The sequence below is a fragment of the Pleurodeles waltl genome, chromosome 10, assembly GCF_031143425.1.
Source record: "Pleurodeles waltl isolate 20211129_DDA chromosome 10, aPleWal1.hap1.20221129, whole genome shotgun sequence".
Taxonomy (NCBI): Eukaryota; Metazoa; Chordata; class Amphibia; order Caudata; family Salamandridae; genus Pleurodeles; species Pleurodeles waltl.
The window spans coordinates 205,760,124-205,786,450 of record NC_090449.1 but is presented as its reverse complement, the minus strand read 5'-3'; the positions used below and the strand labels follow the sequence as shown (position 1 = coordinate 205,786,450).

At 47.7% G+C, this 26,327-nt stretch overlaps 1 protein-coding gene across 3 annotated transcripts in view; it reads right to left on the bottom strand.

Moving 5' to 3' along the window:
• The window catches only part of RRN3 (RRN3 homolog, RNA polymerase I transcription factor), a 418,208-nt gene that overhangs the window by 370,885 nt on the left and 20,996 nt on the right, over nucleotides 1–26,327 (bottom strand). For all 3 annotated transcript variants that reach the window (XM_069210184.1, XM_069210185.1, XM_069210186.1), the window contains exon 2: nucleotides 24,788–24,902. In XM_069210184.1, the coding sequence (XP_069066285.1) occupies nucleotides 24,788–24,883 (96 nt within the window). In that variant the 5' untranslated portion in view covers nucleotides 24,884–24,902. The remainder of the gene's footprint in view (nucleotides 1–24,787; nucleotides 24,903–26,327) is intronic.

Genomic DNA, 26,327 nt, shown 5'->3' with positions numbered 1-26,327 from the left:
TGATGAATCCATAAAATCAATGGGTCAAGGCCAACTGTGTCACTTAAATAGGTTAAACCTAATTCTTCATGACAAATGAAAATTAGGTGGTCATAGGCACCAACAGTAGTCTGCAAACAAAGCCATTATCAGCAAGTTGGAGAATAGCCAAATTGCTGGAATACCATGCACCTGCTCCTTAGGACCCCACAGGTATGTACTTGCTTTTATAAATTTCTACTAATTCCTTTACTGGCTTTTGGTGTAACCTGTGTGTGAACCTAAAAACAGTCTCTATTGTTTTACTAAATTGCTAATGTCCCAATAATAACAAGAGGGGGGAAGAGGACAGGAAAGTGTTGAATTAAATAAAATCTCCAAATAATTAAAAGTCTTAGGCCCTCATTACAACATTGGCGGTAAATCCTGCTTACCGCTGTGCAGAAGACCGCCAACACACCACTGCGGCGCGGAATTCCGCTACAGCTATTACAACCCACAACCCGGAATCCACCAAAATCCAGACACCCACACAAGTCCGCCACACCAAAGGTCAGTGATAAACTGGCGATAACAAAATCTCCACTGTCACGCCAACAGGAATATGCCCACACTATCACGACCCATGAATCCACGCGGCGGTCTTTCAATCGCAGTACACCATTGGCGGTACGCCCCGCTGTGCTCAAAATACACACACATTTACAAAACACAACCACATTGGACAATTCGAAATACACACACCTGATACACATACACACACTACTCCCACATAACCAATCCAATATAAAACACACACCCACATCACCCACAAACCCTTACTACCAAAATTGAGAAAGAAGCCCAGAGAGAGACACCACCAGAAACAACACGAGTATCCACAGGCACACAACACCATCACACACACAACATCCATGAACCTCAGACAACACACACAAACACATCCCCTCACACATCACAACCGACACCACCTCACACATCACCCACACCACATCATGGCACCTCAACGACACCCCCGGTTCTCTGAGGAGCTGCTCAGGGTCATGGTGGAGGAAATCGTCCAGGTAGAGCCACAGCTATTCGGATCACAGGTGCAGCACACCTCCATAGCTAGGAAGATGGAGCTATGGCGCAGAATCGTAGACAGGGTCAACGCAGTGGGACAGCATCCAAGAACACTGGATGATATCAGGAAGAGGTGGAACGACCTACGGGGGAAGGTGCGTTCTGTGGTCTCAAGACACCAGATTGCAGTACAGAGGACTGGCGGCGGACCACCTCCTCCCCCACAACTAACAACATGGGAGGAGCAAGTCTTGGCTATACTGCATCCTGAGGGCCTCGCAGGAGTAGCAGGAGGAATGGAGTCTGGTAAGTCAGATCTTAACTATTACGTCCCCCACCCTACCTGCATGCTTTCACATACCCCACCCTCACCCTCATCACAAACCACCGATCCCAACACCAAGCCCTGCATGCAACACCAAAGCATGGACACCCATCACCAAAGCATGTCCACTACAGTTACCCACACAGACCCCAAACCAATTATCACACAAGGTCCTAGACAAGAATGCAAGCACTGGAGTACAGGGTCACCCACCCATGGCACATGATGGCACACACAGATGCAATTATCATGCCTTTACACCCCTGCAGGACCCCTACCCAACGTCACCGGACAGGAGGTTCCAGACATGTCCACTCCCCTCACAGAAGAGGCCCACAGTGATGACAACAGCTCTGTCCAACTGGATCAAGATGACCAGCCCAGCCCATCTGGGACCTCGGGACAGTCGGTCCCCTGACACTGGCACATGCCACCACAGAGCCTCCCCACTCAGGAAACACTAGCACAGCACCCACCCAGCGTGCCCCACCACTACAGGGAACACAGGCAAACCCACCACCCCAAGAAAATCAGGGACCTGGGGGCAGTGGCAGTGAGCACACGGTTCAGGGGACAGAGGCACAGGAATCAGGGGAACTGGGAGGATTGCTGTGCGACAGGGGGAGGACAGGCCCAGGGAACCCACTCTCCACAAGGCCCTCTTCAACACCGTGGGAGCGTACCATCATTCCCAGGAGACAATGGCAAAGGTACTAGCCAACTTTCAGGAGACCCAGCGGCTGCAGGAGGAACACTATCTGAGGATCAAGGAGGAACTTAAGTCCATCCAAACCACCCTAGTCACCATTGTAGGGGTGCTGAAGGACCCTGTGAACACCAGGAGGGACACTGTGGCACAACAAGGGGTCCCTGACATTAGCCTGGATGAAGAACAGCCCACCACCTCTGCCGGCACTAGTGGACAGGAGGCACCGCCACAGGACCACGACACCAGTACCCCACCCCCTGCAGATGGAGAACCACCCCGCAAACGGTCCCTGAGATCCAGGACAAATACAGAGAACAATGCCAAAACCCCCACCAGGAAATGAGACCGCCCTGAATGTCATCCTTCTGTCCCACTTTGTCACCCTGTCCATCCATCAACTGCCCTAGCTCCACTTCCTAGGCCCCTTTGGACAATGCACCTGTGAAACAAACAGACTGGATTCTGCCGTGGACATTCCTCCACCATCACCCTTGCCCATTTTACAACCCCTCCACTAATTTGCACTGAAATAAACACCCTTGAATCACTAAACAATCTGGAGTCAGTCTGTGCTTTCAAAAATGTGTATTTGCAATAATTATGGAATATAGCAATGTCAATTGTATTGTCAACATACCAATGTAACACAGCTCTAGTCCATGAGGTAATATAGCAGAGGTCATACAGTGGGACCCACATCTGTGAAATGCAAAGGCAAAGTGACAACTCAGTGGGTGAAAGTGACAGACTTATGCTAACTCAAACAATAGTATGAGATGTATGAGGTAGTGACATCTTCTTACCTGTGTCTCACTGGAAGTATTGCTGGATAACGTAGTTTCTGTTGTCGATATCCTCTTCTTCTGCCTCCTCTTCTTCACTGTCCACAGGCTCCACAGCTGCCACAAGACCACCTTATGGAACATCCTCCTGCAGAAAAGGCACCTGTCGTCACAAAGCCAGGTTGTGCAGCATACAGCAGGCCACGATGATCTGGAACACATTCTTTGATGAGTAGTAGAGAGAACTACCGGTCATATGGTGGCACCAGAACCTTGCCTTCAGGAGGCTGAAGGTCCTTTCAATCACTCTCCTAGTTCGCCCATGTGCTTCATTGCAGCGTTCCTCTGCCCTTGTCCTGGGATTTCTCACTGGGGTCAGTAGCCATGACAGGTTGGGGGTACCCAGAGTCACCTGCAAATATCGAGGGACAACTGTTAGAGACACACTAACCCTTAGGAACAACCCCAGACCCAGATAACTATTCACAGGGTACAGGGTCCTTGTCCTCACCTATTAGCCACACACGGTGCCTCTGGAGTTGCCCCATCACATAAGGGATGCTGCTTTTCCCCAGAATGTAAGCAGCATGCAATGATCCAGGAAACCTGGCATTCACATGGGAGATGTACTGGTTGGCCAACACACCATCTGCACATTCATAGAATGGTAGCTGTTCCGGTTTCTGTACACCTGTCCACTCCTGCGGGGGTACCAAGGCCACATGTGTCCCATCCATGGCACCTATGATGTTGGGGATAAGTCCCAGGGTATAGAAGTCACCTTTCACTGTAGGCAAATCCTCCACCTGAGGGAACACAATGTAGCTGCGCATGTGTTTCAGCAGGGCAGACAACACTCTGGACAACACCTTTGAGAACATAGGCTGGGCATCCCTGATGCAATGGCCACTGTAGTTTGAAAAGACCCACTTGCCAGGAAATGGAGTACTGACAGGACCTGCTCTAGAGGGGGGACCCCTGTGGGATGGCGGATTGCTGACATCAGGTCTGGCTCCAACTGGGCACACAGTTGCAGGATTGTTGCACGATCAAGTCTGTAAGTGACTATTAAGTGTCTCTCTTCCATTGTCGACAGGTCCACCAGTGGTCTGTACACCGGAGGATGCCGCCATCTCATCACGTGCTCCAGCGGACTTGCATTATGGATGAGAACAGCGAGCAGAGAGTCAGCCAACACTGAGGTATTACAAAGTCATTAGCACACATTTGTCAATCTGCAATGTGCCTGTTACTGTGTGTATGCAAGGCCAAGAGAGGTGTGACGAAGTTATTATTAATGCCATGTGGCCCCCTGAAATGGCGGCTGCCTGACCTGTAAGGTCAGACAAGGGGATATGATGTAACTGCATTGGCGTTCTACACCGTCGCGGTAGGTGGTCGAAGACCGCAGTGCAATCCTGCATTGGTAAACATTGGACCCTATGGGTCTGAGGAGCCGATGACGATGTACGCCGGCAGTGACGGTATGCGCCACCACGGACGTGACTGCCATTTTCTGTCTGTTCACTCACTTGATACCTGACCTTCGACAGGAGAGGACCTACACTGCAAGTGCTGCTGTGACCTCAGTCTAGAAGCGACGATGGCTCATGTGCTAGGGGAAAGGGCCCCTGCCTTCACCTCGGAGGAGTTGGAGAAGTTAGTGGATGGGGTCCTCCCCCAGTACATGCTACTCTACAGTCTTCCAAACAAATTGGTGAGTACAATGTGAGCATGCTACATGGGCAATGCCTGTTTGGAGTGTTGTGGATGGAAGATACATGGGGGGGGGGGGAGAACTGAGCCCTGCATGAGTGGATAGTGAGCGTATGTGCATCAGGGCAAGGGTGGGAACGTGGGCCAATGGCTGTGACGGTCCGGACGGTTAAAGTTTTACCTTTTCGCCTGTACTATTCCTCTAGGTCAACGCCCACCAGAAGGAGGATATTTGGCGTGCCATCGCCAAGGACGTCCGGACCGGGGAGGGGTCCACCACAGACGGAGCACCCACTGCTGTAAAAGATGGGAGGACATTCGCCGCTGGAGCAAGAAGGCGGTGGAGGCCCAGCTGGGGATGGCCTCCCAACGTTGAGGGGTGCCCGTCGCACCATGACCCTCCTGATGTTCCGGATCCTGGCGGTGGCGTATCTGGAGTTGGATGGGCGCTTGAGGGCATCACAGCAGCCACAAGGGGTGAGTACTGTCACATCCTTCTGACTCTGTGCGCATTACGAGGTGTTTGGGTGGGGGAAGTGGGCAGTGGGTTCCCCTAGGCCAGGGCGAGCTTTGTAGGCAAAGTCGCTTTGTGAGACAGGCTATGTGGCACCCCAACCCCAACAGTGGTAAGAGCCATCTACACCTAGTCAGGCTCCTATGACTTCCATGTGTGCAGCAATCGGGCATAGGCCTTGTACCCCATGGCTCTGTGAATAATCTAGGAACAATAAATGTGCATGACGTAGTGCAGAGGGCTGCTGTGTCTGTATTGTCCGCCAACGGTAGTGGTATTGCATGCACTGAACATGTCTATCTTCTGTTCCCACCTCCACTTTTTGTGATCTCCCTGTTCTTGTGTGAAATAGCATCATCAGGCGGAGGAGCAGTGGCACCAGAGCAGGACGGAGCTGCATCCCACTTGGCCCTGGAGGGTGAGACAACGGAGTCTGAAGCAACCAGTGGGACAGAGGGCGAGGGGAGCTCTACGGCGGGGACAGGAGCAGAGACCAGCGACAGAGACTCCTCCTCTGATGGGAGCTCCCTTGCGGTGGCGGGCCCCTCAGTGCCCCCCACATCAACAGGTACAGCCGCCACCCCCCCTACCAGCACCGCCCTCCCAGCAGCTCCTCAGCGTGTGTCCTGTGCCCGCTCACCCAGGAGGGTGGGCATCTCCTTCACCCCAGGCACCTCAGACCCTGCCCCAGTTAGCCCTGCTGCCCTCAGTGAGGAGGCTATTGACCTCCTGAGATCCCTCACTGTTGGGCAATCAACCATTCTGAATGCCATCCAGGGTGTCGAGAGGCATTTGCCACAAACAAATGCATACCTGGAGGGCATTCATTCTGGCGTGGCAGCCCAACAGAGAGCATTTCAAGCTCTGGCCTCAGCACTGATGGCAGCCATTGTCCCTGTGTCCAGCCTCCCCCTCCAACCTCCTCCACCCAGACCCAATCCTCTGCACCTCTGCCTATCCCAAGCACACCATCAGACCAGCATGCACACACCTCAACACACAAGGGTGGCTCAGGCAAACATAAGCACCACACACCCACAGGTACTCACACAAGCATCATACCCATGCAGACATACCAACATCCACTGCCTCCATAGTGTCCCCCTCCTCCACGTCCTCCTCCTCCTCCCTCCCTGTCTGGTCTCCACTCACACCTGCATGCACTACATCTTCAGCCACTACCACCATCACCAGCATGCCCATCACCACACACCGCACACGTGCACTCACCACCCCCACTACCATTCACACATCCCCTGTGTCCTCTACCAGTGTGTCTGTGAGCCCTCCTCCCAAAGTACACAAACGCAGGCACACACCCACCCAACAGCCATCCACCTCACAACAGCATCCAGCCCATGTACCTTCACCCAAATTCAGCAAACGTACACCTCCTACAGCCACTACCTCTTCCTCCACTCCCAAACCCACTCCATCTACCCGTCCCAGTGTGTCTAAAAAACTTTTACTGGCTAATATTGACCTCTTCCATTCACCTCCCCCCGTCCTTCCTCTAGGGTCAGGCTTTCCAGGTCCCAACCCAGCACCTCAGCCATCACATCACCAGGCACAGTGGTGCCAGCAACTGCGGGATATTGGAGTGCGACAACCAACAGGGCTGCCAGTGTGCCACGGAGCGAGGCCAAGGACATTCCGCCACATGCAAAAGTTAAAAAGATGCCCACATCCCGGAGGGAGAAGCAGAAAACACCTGCCACCAAGGGCTCAGGGAAACCGAAAGGGGATGGTGGCAAGACAGCAGAGCCACCATCCAAGGTGGGGAAGGGCCAGAAAATAAAGGGCAGGTCAGGAGAGGGCATGGTGGCACCAGCAATTGGACCAGTGTCACACCTTCAGTCCACACCAACGCCAACCTGTACGACGGAGAAGACCGCCACCTGCACCGCAGTCATTGAGACCGCCACCTGCACCGCAGTCATTGAGGCCGCCGCCAGCACCGCAGTCACAGAGGCCGCCGCCAGCACCGCAGTCACAGAGGCCGCCGCCAGCATCGCAGTCACAGAGGCCGCCGCCAGAACCGCCGCCACAGAGGCCGCCGCCAGCACCGCCGCCACAGAGGCCGCCGCCAGCACCGCCGCCACAGAGGCCGCCGCCACAGAGGCCGCCGCCAGCACCGCCGCCACAGAGGCCGCCGCCAGCACCGCCGCCAGAGACTGACGCCACAGAGCCCGCCGTCAGCACCGCCGCCATAGAGCCCACTGTCAGCACCGCCGCCACAGAGCCCGCCGTCAGCATCGTCCGCACCGCCGCCACAGAGCCCGCCGTCCGCACCGCCGCCACTGAGCCCGCCGTCCGCACCGCCGCCACTGAGCCCGCCGCCAGCAACAATGCCACAGAGACCACTGTCAGCACCGTCGACACAGAGCCCGCCGACACAGAGCCCGCTGCAAGCACCGCCGCCACAGAGCCCGCCGCAAGCACCACCTCCACAGAGCCCGCCGCTAGCACCACCGTTGCCACAGAGCCCGCCGCAAGCACCACCGTTGCCACAGAGCCCGCCGCAAGCACCACCGCCACCACAGAGCCCACCGCAAGCACCACCGCCACCACAGAGCCCACCGCAAGCACCACCGCCGCCACAGAGCCCGCCGCAAGCACCACCACCGCCACAGAGCCCACCGCAAGCACCACCGCCACAGAGCCCGCCGCAAGCACCGCCGCCGCCACAGAGCCCTCCGCAAGCACCGCCGCCACAGACCCCGCCGCAAGCACCGCCGTGACTGGCCCCGCCGCAAGCACCGCCGTGACTGGCCCCGCCGCAAGCACCGCCAGTGGCCCTGCGACATCCTGTGCCTCTGACACCACCACAGACATGGCTACCATCCCCAGTGGGCAGTCGTCTGAGGCTGGTGGTCAGTTCCAGGATCCTGGCCAGCTTCCATGATGCACGACTTTCAGTGGAAAAAGGCATCCACTACCTCAGTCCTTGGCAGGATGAAGCACTCTGGGCACAAAGCCCCCTCCAGAACCAGTGGAGAGATACATCCACTACCTCAGTCCTTGGCAGGATGAAGCACTCTGGGCACAAAGCCCTCTCCATAACCAGTGGACCAGTGGATAAAGGCATCCACATCCACTACCTCAGTCCTTGGTAGGATGAAGCACTCTGGGCACAAAGCTCCCTCCATAACCAGTGGAGAAAGGCATCCACTACCTCTGTCCTTGGCAGGATGAAGCACGCTGGGCACAAATCCCCCTCCAGAACCAGTGGAGAGATACATCCACTACCTCTGTCTTTGGTAGGATGAAACACTCTGGGCACAAAACCCCCTCCAGAACCAGTGGAGAAAGGCATCCACTCCCTCTGTCCTTGGCAGGATGAAGCACTCTGGGCACAAAACCCCCTCCAGAACCAGTGGAGAAAGGCATCCACTCCCTCTGTCCTTGGCAGGATGAAGCACTCTGGGCACAAAGCCCCCTCCAAAACCAGTGGAAAGATACATCCACTACCTCAGTCCTTGGCAGGATGAAGCACTCTGGGCACAATGCCCCCTCCAGAACCAGTGGAGACTGTTAACCACTTTAGAGACCGTGGCTTTGCACTCCCCAGGATAGAGCAGTGAGCAAACCACCCACTGGAGAGACTTGAGAGACTGTGGCTTTGCACTCCCCAGGATACATCAATGGGCATGGAGCCCCCTCGTGCAGCAGTGGCATCGTGCATTCATCAGGCGGTTGTGCCCCTCCCTCGCCCTCCCTCTGAGGTGCCTGTTTCATTTCGATCTGATGCCCCTGCAGTGTTCTCTAGGTTTGAAGTCTGGTGTCATGTGTGGGCCTTGCCCATGGCTTTTGGGACTCTGATCCACAGACTATGTTTGAGTAATATCCGGACTTGTGTAGTTGGTGTACAGATTTGTATTTACTTAATTTTGAAATTTCACTATCTGATTTTTATTGATTACATTTGTTCACATCAATTCCTTTTGTCCATGCGTTATTGAAGGTGGGGGGGTGGGGGGGGGTATATGTAATGTTGCTGCATGTACTCGTGAGTATGGTGTTGTGGGTGTGGGTGGTGCGTGTTGCGTGTGTGTGTGTCACTCTCTTTTTCCTCCTCCCGCCCCTGTGTTGTAGGTGCAGTACTCACCGTGGTCGTCGCCGCCGTCTTTGGTGCTCCTGATAGAGGAGCAGGAATACCATCACAGGGAGTATCTGGAGTTCTGGCTCCATGGCGTCCTGGTTCCTCGTGGGGTGTGGAGAGGTGAGTGTTTTCCCTTCCAAGTCCTGTTTCCGCTGTGTTTTTTGTTCACGTTATTTACGCCCCGGAAAAGGTCGCAGATTGCTGGGTTGTTATAGGGTGGGTGGTACATTGTCTTCCGCCTGTCTGTTGGTGGTGAGCTGTTTGTTTGTACCGCTGTGGCAGTCGGAGTGTTAAAGTGGCTGTCTATGTTGGCGGTTTCCGCCATGGTCGTGATTCAGTTTTTTTTCCTGTCGGCGGTATTACCGCCACTTTACCACAGACCGCCAGGGTTGTAATGAGGGCCTTAGTTCTTTTTAGATGGCCACTCCTCCAACTGATTTGACTTAATTTTTGTCTTTGAAGGCCCAAACGTCATGACAAACTACTTAGTAAAATTGACATTTACATCCAAACTCTCCATTTAGGTTAAAAATTAATCCAACAAAAGTAGGAAGCCATTAGCTGTTCTCGAAAAGAAAGGGTTGGGGGGGGGGGGGGGGGGGGGGAACGACAATATTCACCCATGATGCATCCCTCAGTTAGTTCCAAATAGGGGGGAAGATTCACCTTGGAGCCCATAACGCACACTCTTACAGACATTTCCCAGTGCATTTGTCTTATCAAGGTTAACAGTTCTTTTTCCATCCCCAGCTGCTCCATCTTATCCCATAATTTAGATTGGTTTACCAGATCAAACACATGTGAAAGATCCAAAAATGCCACATGAAGTACCTGTCCTTTTGCCAACACATATTTCCTGACTAAAAGATCAAGATTAAAACATTCATCCACTGTGCCCGACATGCGTCGACAGCAAGCAGGGGAGCTTGTGTCCCCCTTCTTGAAAATGGGACTATCGTTGCTAACTTGAGTGTCCCGGAAGTGTAACCATAACTGCGGCTCTCAATACATTAGATAAATAAACAGGGCGAATAAAAGAATGTTTGCCTTGAAGAGGTCTACAGTGACACCTTCAGTGCCTGGGGATTTTCCTGAAGTACTCCTACGGATTGCCAAGGATACCTCCTCAACCCCTACTGACTTGCTAAAGTCTTGTAACTCTGTTGAGAGTAATGGCCCTTCTCCCTCCAACTCAGGGATATGATTCTCTTCCTCTTAAGCTTGAAACATTTTGGAATAGGGATTCACCCACCCTTCGTACAGGATTTCAGAATCTTTTCTGGGAAAAGTATAACCTGAGATAAGGTGATTTACAACATCCCCAAATTATGTAGGATTCCTTACCCTCTCTGCCTCTAATAAATTGTCCCATGCATTACACCTTATCTCCTCCTGACAGACTTACAACATTTGTTTGTACAAACGGCATGCATGCTTTATTTTCTTGTGGGATCTTAGGCAAGAACGAAGGGTGGATTTTAACATTCTGGGAACCACAGAGCATACAGCTTTAAATCATTTGAGTTGTGTGGTCACGGCAGAAACTCCCTTGTAGGTAAACATGTTTCAGGTTGCATAGCATAACCTATTAAAATCTTCTTGTATATGGGATGGGTCATTCTTTAAGGACAGACATGATGAAAAAGCTTCCACATTCTCAACAATTCATTTTTAGGGCACGACAGGACAGCACTTGTGCAGTCTCTTCAAGACATGTATATGCTTTGTAGATTTCAGCCCGTCCATAGGCTTCCCATTGGCTGGCTCCATCATCACGCTCCTAGTCCTGTCCTCCCATTGGTCCATAGCATGCATTTGTCACGTCTCTTCCTGTGTTTAGTCCTCCCCGAGAGCAGGGATCAAGCACTTTATCAATCCGCTGGTCACCATTTTAGCATCTGTTTTAGGAACTACTTTTTCTTTGTTAAAAAGCAATTTAAAAAAAAATTACAGTCAAGCTCAGTTTTGTTCCTGTAAACAGGCCTGTAAATCTTGTTTTTATCTTGTCACATTTGCTGGGCATTCAAAGACTGAGATCAAATTTCAGACGCTGTTTTCCGAGGGCACGTGATCGGTTCCCCCAAACCTCTCCCACTTTGATGTTGTTTTTAATTGTTTTTGCCCCAATGCAGCACCTGTCATACCCTTGGGTAGCCACAAGCTTCAATCAAGAAAATGATTCTATTATTTTAATCAATAGTGCGCCTTTATGCATGCTGTGCCATATTTGTGGGGGAAGGCACACCTGTGGATATGCACAGGAACAGTACTCTCTTATGGGCTCTCCTAACAGGTCTGTGACACACTCCAGCTGCACTTTGTGTGCTCATATCATATTTACTGGTGCAGGATGCCCGGTGGTTTGTGAACAAAATTTGTGTGCCACAGAATGGGTCACATCATAGCTAGTGGTGCAGGATGCACTGTGAAGGCATGAGAAAAATTCTATGTACCCTCGAGTGTGTTCATATCACATTTACTAGTGCAAGAAGTGTGCATGCAAACCGTGTGCAAGGTTTACAGTTTGGGAGCTGTGATACCGGGAAAGGTATCATAGAGTGTTTTGTAAAATTATAACCACGCATATATATGCTAGCCAAAGACAACTGGTGTACTGCAGTGTCATGTATACAAATTCTGCACGTACCAGAGAGTGTTACATGTACACTGAGCAGAATACACACCTTTCGAATAAACTGTCTAGTTCTATGCAATTTTACTGCACCGGATATTCAACAGTGAGACAGGCCCGTGGAAAAGTTAATCACACTTCCTACTCCTTCTAGGGCATGTAATGGCTTTCTTAATGCCCAAGATGACCGGCTCCTACACCCCGTGCAATAGCATTGAAAGTTGCATCATCTCCATCTTCTTGTCGGAGTACCCGGTGCAAAGGTTCACTTGGAGATGCACATTAGGGTAATAAAGCATGTAGCAGATGGGCAGGATCCGCATAGATACCCCAATTGCACTGCTGCCCACTTCCAGGTGTCCCACAGACTCCTGCCAGCCATCAGTTTTGCACAGCCATCCATCTTTGGCTGTGTGCCCCTGTAGGAAGCTGGCTCTTTATATAGTGGACTCTGTGCAAACAGTCCAGGCAAACCCAAAGGTATCACAAAGGTAGAAATGACATCCCAAATGCTCTCTTTTGTGGTAGTGTGGGGAGCAGTGAGGCATATCAGAGGGGAGTGCTAAGCATGCAAGGCACACACACTAAATCAAGAAATGCAGCACTAATTTATCAAAATAACTTTTACATAAATTTAGATAAACAGACCACAGGAATCAGGTGAGTACTTTTTGAGTTAGGAATTTATTTTAGAGTTTTCAAAAGTTAAAACACTACATTTTTCTGTAGCTGTAATGTTACTCTATGGGAAAGAAAACATACACGGCAAACAGGTCCTTCACAGCAACTTAAAGGACCAAACTTCTGGACTTAAGGTGAGTACAGGGCAAGGTCCTAAGCCACACCAACAAGTCACCTCAGGCAGCACTTGGGGAGGGCAGTGGTGTAGTTAAGCATCAGGTGCCCCGTGTAAGGCTATGGGGATCGGTCCAGTCACAAAGATGCTGCAGAGGTGGACTAAGAGCCCAGTCCAGGTGAACCACCGAGTGGCGGTCGCTGTAGAAGGTGCCCACAGAAATTGGCTGCAGGCATGGACTGGGGGTCCAGGCCGACCAAACCAAAAAGTGGGCTCAGGTCTCACGAGCCTGGGGGACGTAGTGACACCAGTGGTCCTCTTCTCCTCAGTCCGGGGCATTCAGGTCCAGAGGTGCCATGGAACGTCGGGTCACCAGAGGTGGTCGTGGTGAAGGGGGTCTTCAGGAAGAAGCTACAGACGCCACTGGGAAGTCCACAGTTGGCGAAATCAAGGAGGCTTAGTCTCTGGAAGGCCTGGGAACAACGCTGACACGTTAGGCCACTTCAGCTCGGGCTAGGTGGCTCGTGTGCAGTGGTAATGTCGGGCCTCAGTCTTTGGGCGGTCTTGGTCCTCCCAGTACTTTCTTGGGTTGCCTGCAAATGCAAGGAAGCTGCTCCTCTGCTCCAAGGGAGCTCTTCTGAGTAATTTAAAGCACTGGCAGCTCTGCCGGTTTGTTGGTGCAGCAGAGACAGGACTGGTCAGCTGCTCCTCAAGGGTTGGGTGCAGCAAGCAGGAAGGCAGGGTTGGCGCCAAGTCCATCAGTCTCCTTGGTTCAGCAGACGTCTTGTCCACTTCTTTTGTGTTCAGCAAATATCTGCTTTCCTAGTATCAGTGGGTCATTAAAATACTCACTTTAGGGGATGTTAAGGTGAGTGAAGGGTAGTAGCCAAGGGGGTACTTGCCTTTGAGATCACTACACCACATAGATGAGCACTTCCTTTGGGGAGTAGGCATCACCCTGTCCCAGAATTCCTAATTCCACCATACACAAGATGGTGGAATTCCTAAGGCTGTGTTTCCTTCAGGCTGATCACTCCAGAGGTGTGTCCAGCCTGGAAATGTAACAAGTCTCCTGCCCAGCTAATTCTTCTGCCTGTCCAGGTGCCAAATGGGTCTTGGGGCGGGAGGTGGGGGGAAGGGGGTATGATTGGCATCTCCCTCTGAGGAAGGCAAAATCTGGATACCAAAAGCGGTGGGCTTCTTTGAAGCCTCCTGCCTTGGAATGCACATCTGCACATCTTACTGTTGGGAGGCTTTGATCCTGACCTCTAGAGATCAAAGGCTCTCATCCTTGGGGGTCAGAATCTCATCTGTTGGTGGCAGGCTGGCTAGAACTAGTCAGTTATCCACCAGCAATTGGTGGTTTTTCAGGGGGCACCTCTAAGAAGCCTTCTGGATGCATGTATTAATACATTTATCACTGGCTTCAGTGAGGGTTTATTAGTATGAGATGTTTGATACCAAACCTCCCTAGTTTCAGTGAAGCAATCATGTAAGTGTGGAACTCATATTGACCAGTGTCCAGCACATGTATTTAAAATGCTTTCCTGTATACTTACTATGTCTGAGAACCGACAAAGACATAGCAGAAGCAGATCTGCTCTTGAAGATATGTCCACAAATGTAAAATAATGCACTCTGCCTTAGGGCTGTAAGGCCTGCTGTAGGGTGACTTACAAATATTACATGCAGTGATTAGGGAACATGGCACACAGGCTGTGTGCCATGTTGTGTTTTCACTTTGAGGAGCACCCTGTCACGCAGCCTGCAATGAGAGTCTGCATGAGGTTGGTGCTGGGCCCCTTAGAGTGGCACAATTATGCTGCAGCTCTTAGGGGCCCTCTCTAGTACATAGGCCCTAGATACCAGAGGTACCATTTACTATGTACTTACAGAGGTGCTAAAGGGCCTGGGCATTTGGGGATCAAGTGACCAGGGGTCTTGTGTTAAGGGAATAAACACTGGAACAGGGGACATGTTTAGCAGGAACCCAGTGCACTCCAGTCAAAGTTGCATCAAAAACCATGCAAACAAATGGGGGTTGGGGGAGATGTACTGCAACCAGAACCCAACTTCCTTCAGCTCCTGTCCAGCTACATCTGTCGACATGTTAGGGTAATTCTCGCAGATAGGCGCATAATCTGTGTTTTTCAAGTCAGGTTGGAGACTAAAGCGCTGACTTTTTTTTCTCATTTTTTTTTTTTTTAAATGTTGGTCCGAAGGGCCAGAGATTCGGGGGGGGGGGGGGGGGGGGGGGTGTATTGTTAAAATTAACAGATGCATGCCTCCTTTGGCCCAGCCTCAGCGGCATAGCTTAAAGGAAGCACTGCCGCTGCTTTCTAAATAAAGAAGTTCCTCACAGTATAAGGAGCATGGGGGCTGCTATATTGTGTTTATCATGTGTTTAATACCTCCACTTTGCTGTTGCTGTTATTTCGCTAGTCTGTACAGGCCCTAGCTCTGTGTCCCAAAGTCTCGGTGCTGTGGTTAACACCTCATGCCTAGTTTCCTGCTGGGAGGTGCACAAAGTGGGACACCTGAAAATTAAGTAAATATTACCAGAAAAACACTTCTAGCACACTCATTGTCGAATTATTGCACGTTTGTTTTTGACAGTAGTTCCTTTTTGTTCTTCTTGTTTTTGTATTATTTATTTGTTTTGGAGTTTTTTTTTTTATAGCGCAAACTCAACCCAAAGGTATTGGAACACTTTACATGAGCTTATGAGCACCTGTTACATCACAAAAGGATACATTCATTTTTTTTGTTTTCAGGCACGGGGAGAATAAGTGATTTGCCATGAATCACAGGATATTTCCTTTTGGTCTGTAGCTATAACTAAACTTCCCCTGGGCCATGTCGCTCTCAGGTCAAAGAAGAATGTTGTACAAGAGGCACACAAACAAGACGGCCACATTAACTAAAAAATGAATCTGAGAAATATTACAATAATAGTAAACTAGACAAGCTAATAAAATAAAAGACACAAAACCCATACTTGCCAATGCTAGTCGTTTTTTTGCTTTTGTTGGAGGATTTCCTGACAGGTGTCTTAACATGTGAATATAAGAGTGTTTTGCAAAGATTATTTCCCTATTTGGGTATTATATATTATTCAGGGACTCAACATGCACGGCGAGCTCACGAGATGGTCATTCCTGAAATCTGATGGGCTAACCATATAGTGGCATTTGCAAAGACAATAGGTCTAACCTATGCAACAGCTATTGACTGTTTGTATTAAGGTATTGATTACCCATTTTGTACCCCAGCTGCAGTGCAGCATGGCTGAAGGTAAATAAAAAAGTGCAATGACGCAGCCAGCACTGTCCACATTATTATAGCATTGTTTTCCTTCAGCCATGCTGCACAGCTTTCACTCTGCTGTACAACATGGCTAAAACACATTGACAAAGCCAATATCTCTTGCATAGGCCTGACCTATTGACTTGGCAATGCTATGTTTAATAAAAGCATCTGGGTCAATCTTATTCCATTTTATTCTCAAGCCCTTATTCTTGGTGTAATTAACCACAATCGGTTTCCTTGAGGGACAGACTTTGCTTCATATTTATGTTCCAGGAAGCAACAAGAGGATTATGATCACTGGAACAGTTGCTGAGAATATCAAACCCATTAACAAGAGCGCAAGGGTCCCTTGAAGTCAGGATAAAATCAATTGTGCTCCATTTTGAATTCCTACAAAATGCGGGAATTTGAATTTCTCCATAGGTGACATTTTAATAAAGATAAATCATGTCATGATAAGTCTGTTACTTCATTATTTTTCTGAGCTTTAAAACAACAAGTGCGTTTGGCCACTAATCTCACAAACTGATATACTGAAATCCCGTACCCACATTAAAAAAAGGTGAAGCAGGATTTTTTTCTTACATAATCTTTTTCTATAAGAAACATCCAATTCATTAATTACTTGGCCTGAAATAGGATTACAAATTTTAATAAAATACCAAATTAGTCTGGTAGACAGCGGAAGTAACCCAAAAAATGCGGCATGGACCAAACCTTTTTAGTTCGAATCACAGTGGATTTACCCGAGACAAAGATGACCATACCTCCCTTTGCTCTGTCAGCTGCTGAGGGTATGGCATGCTGAAAAAAAGCATAAAAGCCTTTGATAACCTCCTTCGATAAAGTATAACATCGTAATCACTGACAAAGGATAACTAGTCAGGTTTTGAGATCTTTGAGTAAGCGCCTGCAATGTTCCAATAGAAAAGGGACAAACCCTTGCCTAAACAGGGGAACAGGAGGGGGCAGCAGCATCCAATAAGGATATAATAGAATAAGGGATTTCCATCATTTTGTGTGTTACAGGGCCACAGGAGTAAAGGATTGGCTAAATTTTGGCAAAGATAACAGTCTGTCATTATTATTGTTGGAACTATCCAGAAGCTCAAAACGATTTGTTGTGGATACAATAAAACAACTTTGCATTCCAACACCGGAAACTTGCCTCTGATCAAGAGACAAGAGGACCTATGAAATTCACAGGGATTAGCCTATAATCATCACCATGCAGATGTTACGTGGGCACCCCACACATTTAAATATGTAGGTATTCATATTTACCATGATGAAGTTGATATACGGGAGGGCAATCTGGGTAAGGCCTATCGGTCTCTCCAGACCTGCGTCAGCTCCTGGTGCTCCCTTAAGCTGCCCTTCATGGCACAAGCCTGTTGTCTAAGATGATCATAGTCTCGAGACTATTGTATTTTTTTGTCAACATGCCCGTAATGATCCCAAAGACATGGTTCAGTTCTTTAGCCACACTTCTTAGGGAACTGATATGGAATGTAGGGCTTCAAGGGGGGGTCGCTCTTGCTACTCTTTGCCTCCAATCGGCAGCGGTAGGACTGAGAGTTCCAGATTTTGAACTTTATTATACAGCATCTCAGTTGCACTGGCTGGCGCGATGGCTTAACAACAAAAGCTTGGCAGAACTGGACTGGGACTGCGACGAATGGAGCACCAATATGTTGGTGGCCAGACTGCTTAACTGGGTCGGAGTCCTCTTGGGTGCGGTCCTTGCGGAACGGCACAGGGCACTTAAGCAAATAAGAGCCTTGATCCCCTTCACCCCTGTGATCCCCTTGGTGGGGCTCCCGCTCGGAGACCCTCCCCACTGTCTTAAGCAGGGGCAAATGCGCACCTGGACCACGGTGGGGCTAGCCACAGCAGGCGACTGTTATACGCAGGACAGACTGGCATTCTTTGAGAACTCCTGAGCAGCCGGAACTACCTCAGGGTCAGTTTTTGAGATATAAGCTCTGGTTCATTTTCTGCGGGACCTGGATGTGGAGGGAGAGCTCGGAGGAAACCCCAACCATGCTGTACTCCAGAGAATGCTTACGATGAGTGGGGTCTCACATTTGGTGACATGGCTGTACAGGGCACTGAATGGGATGGTAGGTGGGCTCCTACATTCCCAGAGGGCGCTTTGGGATGCACACTTGGGCAGGGAACTGACAGATGCTGAATAGAAACGGAATACACGCCTTAAAAGTATCCAGTTCAATTTCACACATAGAACATATCTCACCCCTCAGAGACTTCAGACCATATACAGGGGCGAGCCCCAGACCTGTCCTAGATGCCAAGCCTCAGAGGCTGATTTTGGCCACATGACTTGGGGATGCCCCGTCTAGTAGTCTATTGGAATGTGGTCATTACACACCTCAACGCAACACTGGATAGGTCACTGCCCGTTGCCATGGAGGTCTGCTTACTGGGCCTGTTGGTTAGAACACCCTCTAAACAGGTGGGGAACAGGTTTGTAGATCTGGCACTAGCACTAGCATGTCGCAGAATAGTGATGTCTTGGAAAGCTCCTGAGGGACCCAGTCTACTCACGTGGATACAGGAGGTAACAGGCTGGGCCCACGCAGAGGAGCGGGCATTAATGAGGGAAGAATCAAGGGGGCTTAGACGTCGCCCCATGGCCCACCTCTTGTCTGAAGTAGCAGATGAATGGGAATCCCTCGATTTAGCGGACAATGCTTCCTCAGAGGCTGATACTGAAGCTGAGACCACCACAGCCTAACAAAGGGGAGGTTCCTGGGAAATGCACCAAAATCAGTGACACAGCAGAGCAGGGAACATTGGATGTGGATCAGGGGATGTCCCGAGTGCGGTTGTTGAAAGAAGCCCTTAAGTACCAAATGGGATATGCACCCAGGACTGGGTGTTGCCCTCTGGTGTCCCCCCTCGTACCACCCCCATCTCCCACCCCCAGCCCCGACCCCTGAGACAACTAGCCTAGCACTAATTGACAGAGTTATTGTCACTGTGTGAATGAACGGCTACCCGATGTCACAGGTTCTCAGGACACAGTTACTTAGTTTGTAGTGAAGTAGTTTACAATCATGGAGAGGGATCTGAGACAATAAGAAATGGCATGGATGACTCCAGACTAGATAACGACCCCATGCCAGAGGTTAGAAACAATCAAGAGCTTGGGCCCCTTTTGGGGGACCCAGACACAAGTGCTGGTTATGGTGGCTGCAGACTGCCCGATGGGGTACCTGCGCATTTACCTGAAGTAATGTGATATGTATTGATCCAGTAAACAGCTGTAGATGTTTTCTAATGTATGTGCATACAAATGTCACGTATTAAGATGAATATCAGACCTGTTTAAAAAGTCAATAAACATATTTAAAAAAAGAAAATCCACATGAAGCTACTAGATGACCATCCAATTGTGTTGAAGTATGTTGTTCCCTACATCTCCTTAAGCTGAACCCTTCTCAATATTTCCACTTGAGTGATCCCTTTGAAATACAGAGGGTGCACTCTCAGAATGAGGGGTTCGACCAGAAACCTCTGTATTGTTAGACTTAAACTGATTTGACCTAGCCGGTGACTGTACTAAGATGGCTATAAGCTTGTCTTCATTTTTTGGCAAAAAGTGACTAAATAATTCCAGGACTTGCTTTTACATATCCTTTAAACCTCTTCATCCAGGAATCTCATTACCAGATATTTCCATCATGTATGGTTGTAAGTTCACTGATATTTCACCATTTGAGGTCTGAACAAGTTGATGTTGTAGCGGTGGGGGAATTGTAATTAATCCGATAGCCTCTCCTTCATCATCTTGTTGTGTGGAGGTGGAGTTGGTGGACTTGTAATACTTTCCCTAACTTCATTTTCATTGTTCGGACTTGCACAAAGTGGGGAATGTATATTATTTACATGGGATGATGTCTGTCCGATTATTTCACCTACTGTGGGGTTGTTGGCCTCAGTTCATAAGCCATTCCCGTGATTTCCAATTGAAAAATGTTGGTTCTGGGTGGATTGGTGATGGACAGGATTGTTGGCGGAATGCAGCAATCCTTCCTTCAACATTCTCAAGTTCTGAAGTTATTATACCCATAACAGCCCTTAGGTAGTTCGTAATGGAAGTAGTTTTCTAAGTCAGTTCCCCTTTATTAGTTTTAGATGCCATAGCCTTTCTTTTCCCATAGTTGCACTCCAGGATGAAACAGCCTTTCCCTCATCGGTATAGGTGCTGCCAGGCGGGCAAGGTAATTTCAGGGCCAAGAACGGTGGCCCAGCCCAGCTTCCTCGAGGCTCTGATAGGCACAAACGTGCTTGGTATTTGCCTGTGCACATGTCCTGCACACTGGGAGGCCTTGATTCTCTTTATAACACAAGGCTCTGGTCCACAGCCCCTCCCCCTCAGTCAGCAAATGCAGGCACCAGCGGTTGTAGGACTTCTCAATACTGTAGTTGTGCATCCCGCACATCAGAAGTCCTTGATGCACTTGAAAGTGTGAGACTGTTGTTAATAGCCCTCTTCCTCAGTCAGGCGATGCAGGCAGCAGGTGGCTGTGGGACATGGAGCCCCAAGAATGTAGTGGCACATTCAAGGGGGCACAAGTTAAAATATAAGTATTTTGAGACAATAACCTTTGCTCTGGAGTATTTAAATCACAGTTATGGCCATGAAATGGTAGAAATGGTGTAGGATGAGATAATGGGTTTTAATTATTTTTGATGGCTGATTTAGCATGGAGGAAAGCACATTCTGGGGCACAGGGGAAAAAAACTGAGGTCCTGTGGCATTTAATAGTTGTTTGCAGCCACAACTTTCAGTTAGGCTGGTGGCAATTACCTACTGGACTTGATCCATTGGCATAGGGAAGGAAGATTTACTATCCAAGTGCATCATTAAGGAAGGATATTGCTGCAATGAAAGGGATAGCAAAGAAACATCAAAGGTTCAGGACAACCATACCTATCCAACCCAACACATTAATACCAAGTGGGACGAATGGGAAAATTCCCCAGATTCTTCTCAGTCTGTAATGTGAGAGAACGGGGCAAAACAGGACCGCAAGGTTTTACTGGCATGAGCCTGCTTGGGGAAAAGTATAAAGTTACCACTTCTTCATCTGTGGAAGATATCATGAAGCCGTTAATTCTTCAGGAGCTTGGTTGGTCATGACCAGCTGGCCTGCCAGGTGCATGTTGCTCCATGGTCCTTACAGTTATTTTCATTGTCAGTCTACCAGCTACTCTCCTCAGACTTGGCAGTTGTAATCCCCCTTCTCTAAAGTCATAGAAGCACGTAGCTCCAGCACCACAGCCTTGCAGGAGGAATGCAGAAGAACGATAATGTTAAAAAAACTCTGGATTGGAGAGGGCAAAGTCCCTGAGAATAAAGCATGAAATAAGATTTACCAGTGTGGGGGTTGAGTGTCATGTACCAAATTCGTCATAGTGCAGGAAGTTTATTGTATTTACCTTTGCATCAGAAAGCCATTTCCAGCAGGTCAGGCGGAGGCTAAAAATACAAATAAAAACTCCTGAACAAATGCTCATTACCATGTGCCTGTCCGCCATCAAAAAACTTGAGAAAGGAGAGTTTCTGCCTGTCCATTGCTGGTATCGTATGTCCACCACGGACATGGTTGTGGCACCCAAAAATAGAGAGGGACAGGTTGCAAGATTGTTAGGACATACACAAACCCAAGAGGCAAAACTGGATGCTTGCGTTATCAGCAAGGAAACAGGATGACTGTGCGTATTATGAGATGCGGTTTTCACAGATCAAAACTGAGGGAAACACCTGAGAAAGCGAAGGGTCCCCTCAACTTGGCTCCTTCCAAATTCCAAGTGTAGCTTTGAAGTAAAGGAGCATCACAGCAGAACACTAATTGCCATTATTTCAGAAAACAAACCAGGTACCAAAGTTCAACTTTGATGCCGCAGAGGAAAGGGACAACCCAGAGGTGGGAAGTTTGGCTGCCTAAACTGTCGGAGTAGTGTCATACTACAGTACTGGGGAAAAGACCTGCTGTTGACCCAGTCTAAAGGACAAAGATGTATACTGCAGACTGTCCACAAAGACGGCCTTATTATCTGCCAGACTTGGGGAAGAAAAGCTTGTGTGATTGTTACCGTAAGAATGTGATGCCATAGAAAAAAGAGCAGCCGAAAAAAAAAAAAAAAAAAAAAAAAAAAAAAAAATCGCTGCAACTTCCTAGGCTGAAAATCAAGGTTGTATTGCTCCAATGTCCAGTGAGAGAATAAAAACCACATCACAAGCTGGTGTCCACTCTAAAAGGAAGGGAGATTTTGAGAAGCCACTGGGGTAAGAACTCTACCTTTTTATGTGCCTGTCTGAAATGCTTGTCTGCCTCCATGACTATGGCAGTGCAACACTTAAAGACTTTGACCTCTGTTGCTGTTCAACCACATAGCCAAATGACGGTCCGCCAGCCAGAAGTATAGACCCAACACTACATTGTGGTTTTCACTGCTAGCGCACTTCCCTGCTAACAAATGTCTACCTCATACTTCAGCCTAGTAACCCTTCTTTAATTTTTCGGACAAAAAAAACTGCCTGCTACAGGATCAACTCCAAAGATAATTTTTCTTACTACCACCTCGAGGATATCCATCCATACAGCAAACCCTTTAAGGCAAGGTGAACCAGCTATGCTGCACCTAGTCTATACCTAATTGCGAACATGCAGTTGGTCATCTCTTTACACATGCTGCATAACAAAGTGACAAATGTAAATGAATGCTAGTGTCTCTTGATTAAAGGTAGAACTGTTTAACACATTATTTGCTATGGTTCTTACTGTGCTATCGAACTTTATAAAGTATAGCACCTATTTTAAAAGTTTTTTAATGGACTGAACAATCCATTTATGTGTATAGTTTACATCTGCACTGTGCAAGACTTTCTACACCACACTAACCACCAAGAGTAAGCCAAAACTGTTCAGACCAAGCATCCACAATAGTAAAAACCTAGAGATGAAGAATTTGGCAACTCAGCTTGCAGGAGTATTCAATTCTAGTAATTCTAAAAACAAGCATACTTGTTACAAGGATTGTCTAGTAGTTTGAGTTCTGTAAGATCTGGAAAACTGGTTTAATAGAGTGCCTGTGAGCAGTCAGCAACCAAAACACATTATCCAGACAAGGCCTGTTGAGGGAACCAAACTAGGTGCAGGAGTTAAGGGCAGTGCAAAACAGCTAGGCATATAAAGTCTGCAAATGAACACACAGAAACCAAACCAGACAACAGGTGAAGGAGATCAGAACTGGTGCTATCAGGGAACAATGTGTTGGCATGCACAGCAAATTTAGGAGCCCTGGATGAGGGTAGCAAAACCTTCCAAGTAAAGGACAAAGACCTTCAAGGAGATCCGAACTGTGAAACCTAGGACAGACTGTCCAACACACCAACAATTCTCACTAATGGTCCAGAATAGCAGCACACTTATGAAGGAGCTGGTGGCAAGGATACCACAGATTTTTATATCTACGTGGCATGGGCAAAACAGGCAGTGATATGGAGAGTTGGATAAAAGGTGAAAAATACTGACGGATAACAGACAACGAGGTCATACCTATCATAGGACAAGCATTTAAAAAGTGAGACATATTTCCATATTTTGAAAAGGTGCACTGATGCTGCAACAGGCAGGATGCTGCAGGGCACGCCTGCTGGGAGATCACTGTTTCTAGGAAGATAATATCTTGGTTGCTCATGCAAATTTATTTATTTTTTAAAGCAAGAGAAACGTGCTAAGTAGAAAAAACGATGAAATATTTATGGGTGCAGAGAATAACAGAACATCTTTAAAAACATTCAAAAACAGATAAATGCCCACCTTGTATGCAAAGCCTTCTAGTGACAGGAATACTAAAGTTGCCAAACCAGCTGCTAAAACGTGGCAGGAAGGCCTTGTGATAGCGTGGTATAGAAAATGTAGGAAAATAAAACCACAACGACAATCCAATGTGAAACTTTGGGTTCGGACCAGCATGATTTGGCACCATAAATCTAAGAGTGCCCATAATGTGCATACTGGTTCATTGGTCCCATGACAGACAACTGAGGGTTTCTTACCACTGGCATAGTGTTTTCCTATTTAACTCTATAAAAACACTTTTTATTGGAGAGGGAAGCAAAAAATGTCTTCCAGTGCTACAATGTTCAATTGTTTTTAATCAGAATGCCAGCTTAGATGCAAATGTTGGTTCTCAAACCAAGCTACTAAAACATCATACCTCTGTGTGATTTCTCAAACAGTACTGTAAGAATTTATACCCAACCCATCCATATAGTTTACCCACTCACCGATACGGGCTAACCTATTCAGGGTCAAACTTAAGTTTGTGGATACTTTACATTTTTAGTAAATTCATAAAATGGGCCAAAGATGTTTAATAAAACACGTATTTCAGGTACAAAATCTGAATAATCCATTTACTCTTCACCATACTACATATTTTTAGCGTCCAACTTACTAATCATGGACCTGAGCGTCAATGATCACATAGCTCAAGAAGGATAAGTCATCCTGGTTTTCTAGAAATCTAGATGTTTCATTTGAGCAACAAGTGCTTCAGTGCTCCTAAAGAAATTCCTTATCCTGTTCTCTGGTTAGGTATATAATTATTTACCATATTACCCAAACATTTCACCTTATTTCAATCAGCAATTTAATTAGTTTATGAAGACCCAGGGTATATTACAAAACAAGATGGAAAATAAATACATATACTACCACCTAATCAAGACACCTCATGTCATTCACAAAAACAAATTAAAACCAATATCCGTCTTTACATACACTAGCCATCAGAAAATCAAACGCAGCGTGGCTCACCTGCTTATATTTCAGCAATACATTTGCCACTGTACCACCAAAACGAACTGTTTTCTTTGGGGCTGGAATGATGAACTCATCTCTGTCTGCCATCATGTTTCAACCTCTTCCAACACTGAAAGAGCAAAGTGTATTAAGCGTAACAAATTTTCAATATATTTTAAACATGATCATAGCATACCAATTTCTTCCAGCACTGTTGATTTGCGCTATGAACAACAGAAAAGGAACAATGGCATTTAAACATAAGTTGATTAATTTTATAACGATGAGAGCGAACCTACAATATTCAAAATGTGAACCCAGACACACATGTAGATTTCACCATAGAAGACGTATTGGACAAAAGTCTAAAAGCAGGTACACACTTGCAATGTGACCTCTGGGTCCACAATCATCTTCTCAGCTTCGTAAAAAGACCACACACCTCATCTACTTCACATCCTTACTTGTGAATCCTTTACCAACATCATGGAAAGTGCTTTTAAAATCTCGGTCAGGGGGCAGAGATCACATTTCGTAACCCATGTCACACAAGGCCATGATTTACAGTATCAAAGCTCATACAATCTATGACAGCTTTATGTTTATCTTGTGAGGCTGAATATTACCTCTGTTAAACCCCTTAGGCTAGTTACCACTGCATAGGGATACTGACATCATCAGTACATAATCTGTAAACTTCTTTTCAAAGCCACCAAAATGTTCTCTTGTTGGGGCAGCCTCTGCTTGTATACACCACATCTGGAATCTTAAACTTACTGAAGTCAGGGCCACACTTTTTCCCCCCTTAAAATCGAATCTTTATAAATGGAGAAAGGCATGATAACCAATGAGCCTATTAAGTATAGCATCTGCAAGAGAAAAACGATACATACAGTTTTGCTTTCTTTTGAGGGTGATGAATTCCCTGAGATCCCCCACCTTTCCTGTCTCAGTCAGGGGCACCGTGTTGCAATCAGTCTCTTAACTTAACATAGAGTTTGGACTTACTTTGTGGTGATGCACCCCACACTTCATAAAATGCAGCTTAATTCACTTTGACGTTTCCATAACTGAGACTTCTTGCCAAATACAGTCATCTATGCTCAAAATAACGGTTATGTCTGTATACGGTATGGAATTTTAGAATAAAGTAAGATGTAGGAGAAAACCCCAGACACTAATTTCTATCTTCAAAGTTATGAAAATTTGAGTCATCTACTATGCAACCTTTGCTTTATTCGGAATTATAGTAATGGAAGCATGGCAAGCACTGACATTCTATTTCTGATATGTTATCAAAGAGATTCAGAGCATGATTACGACCCTGGCGGATGGGATACTCAGGCACAAACGTCACGGATATTACGTCCGCCGTTTCACAAGTTCCATTGGATATAATGGAACTTGTAATACGGCGGACTGGATATCTGTCACTTTTGTGACAGAGTATTACATCCGCCAAGGTCGTAATCAGGCCCTCAGTGTTTTAAATGGTACTATACAACACATACAAAATGTGATTTCACAACCACGACAGACAATATCCTACCTCAAA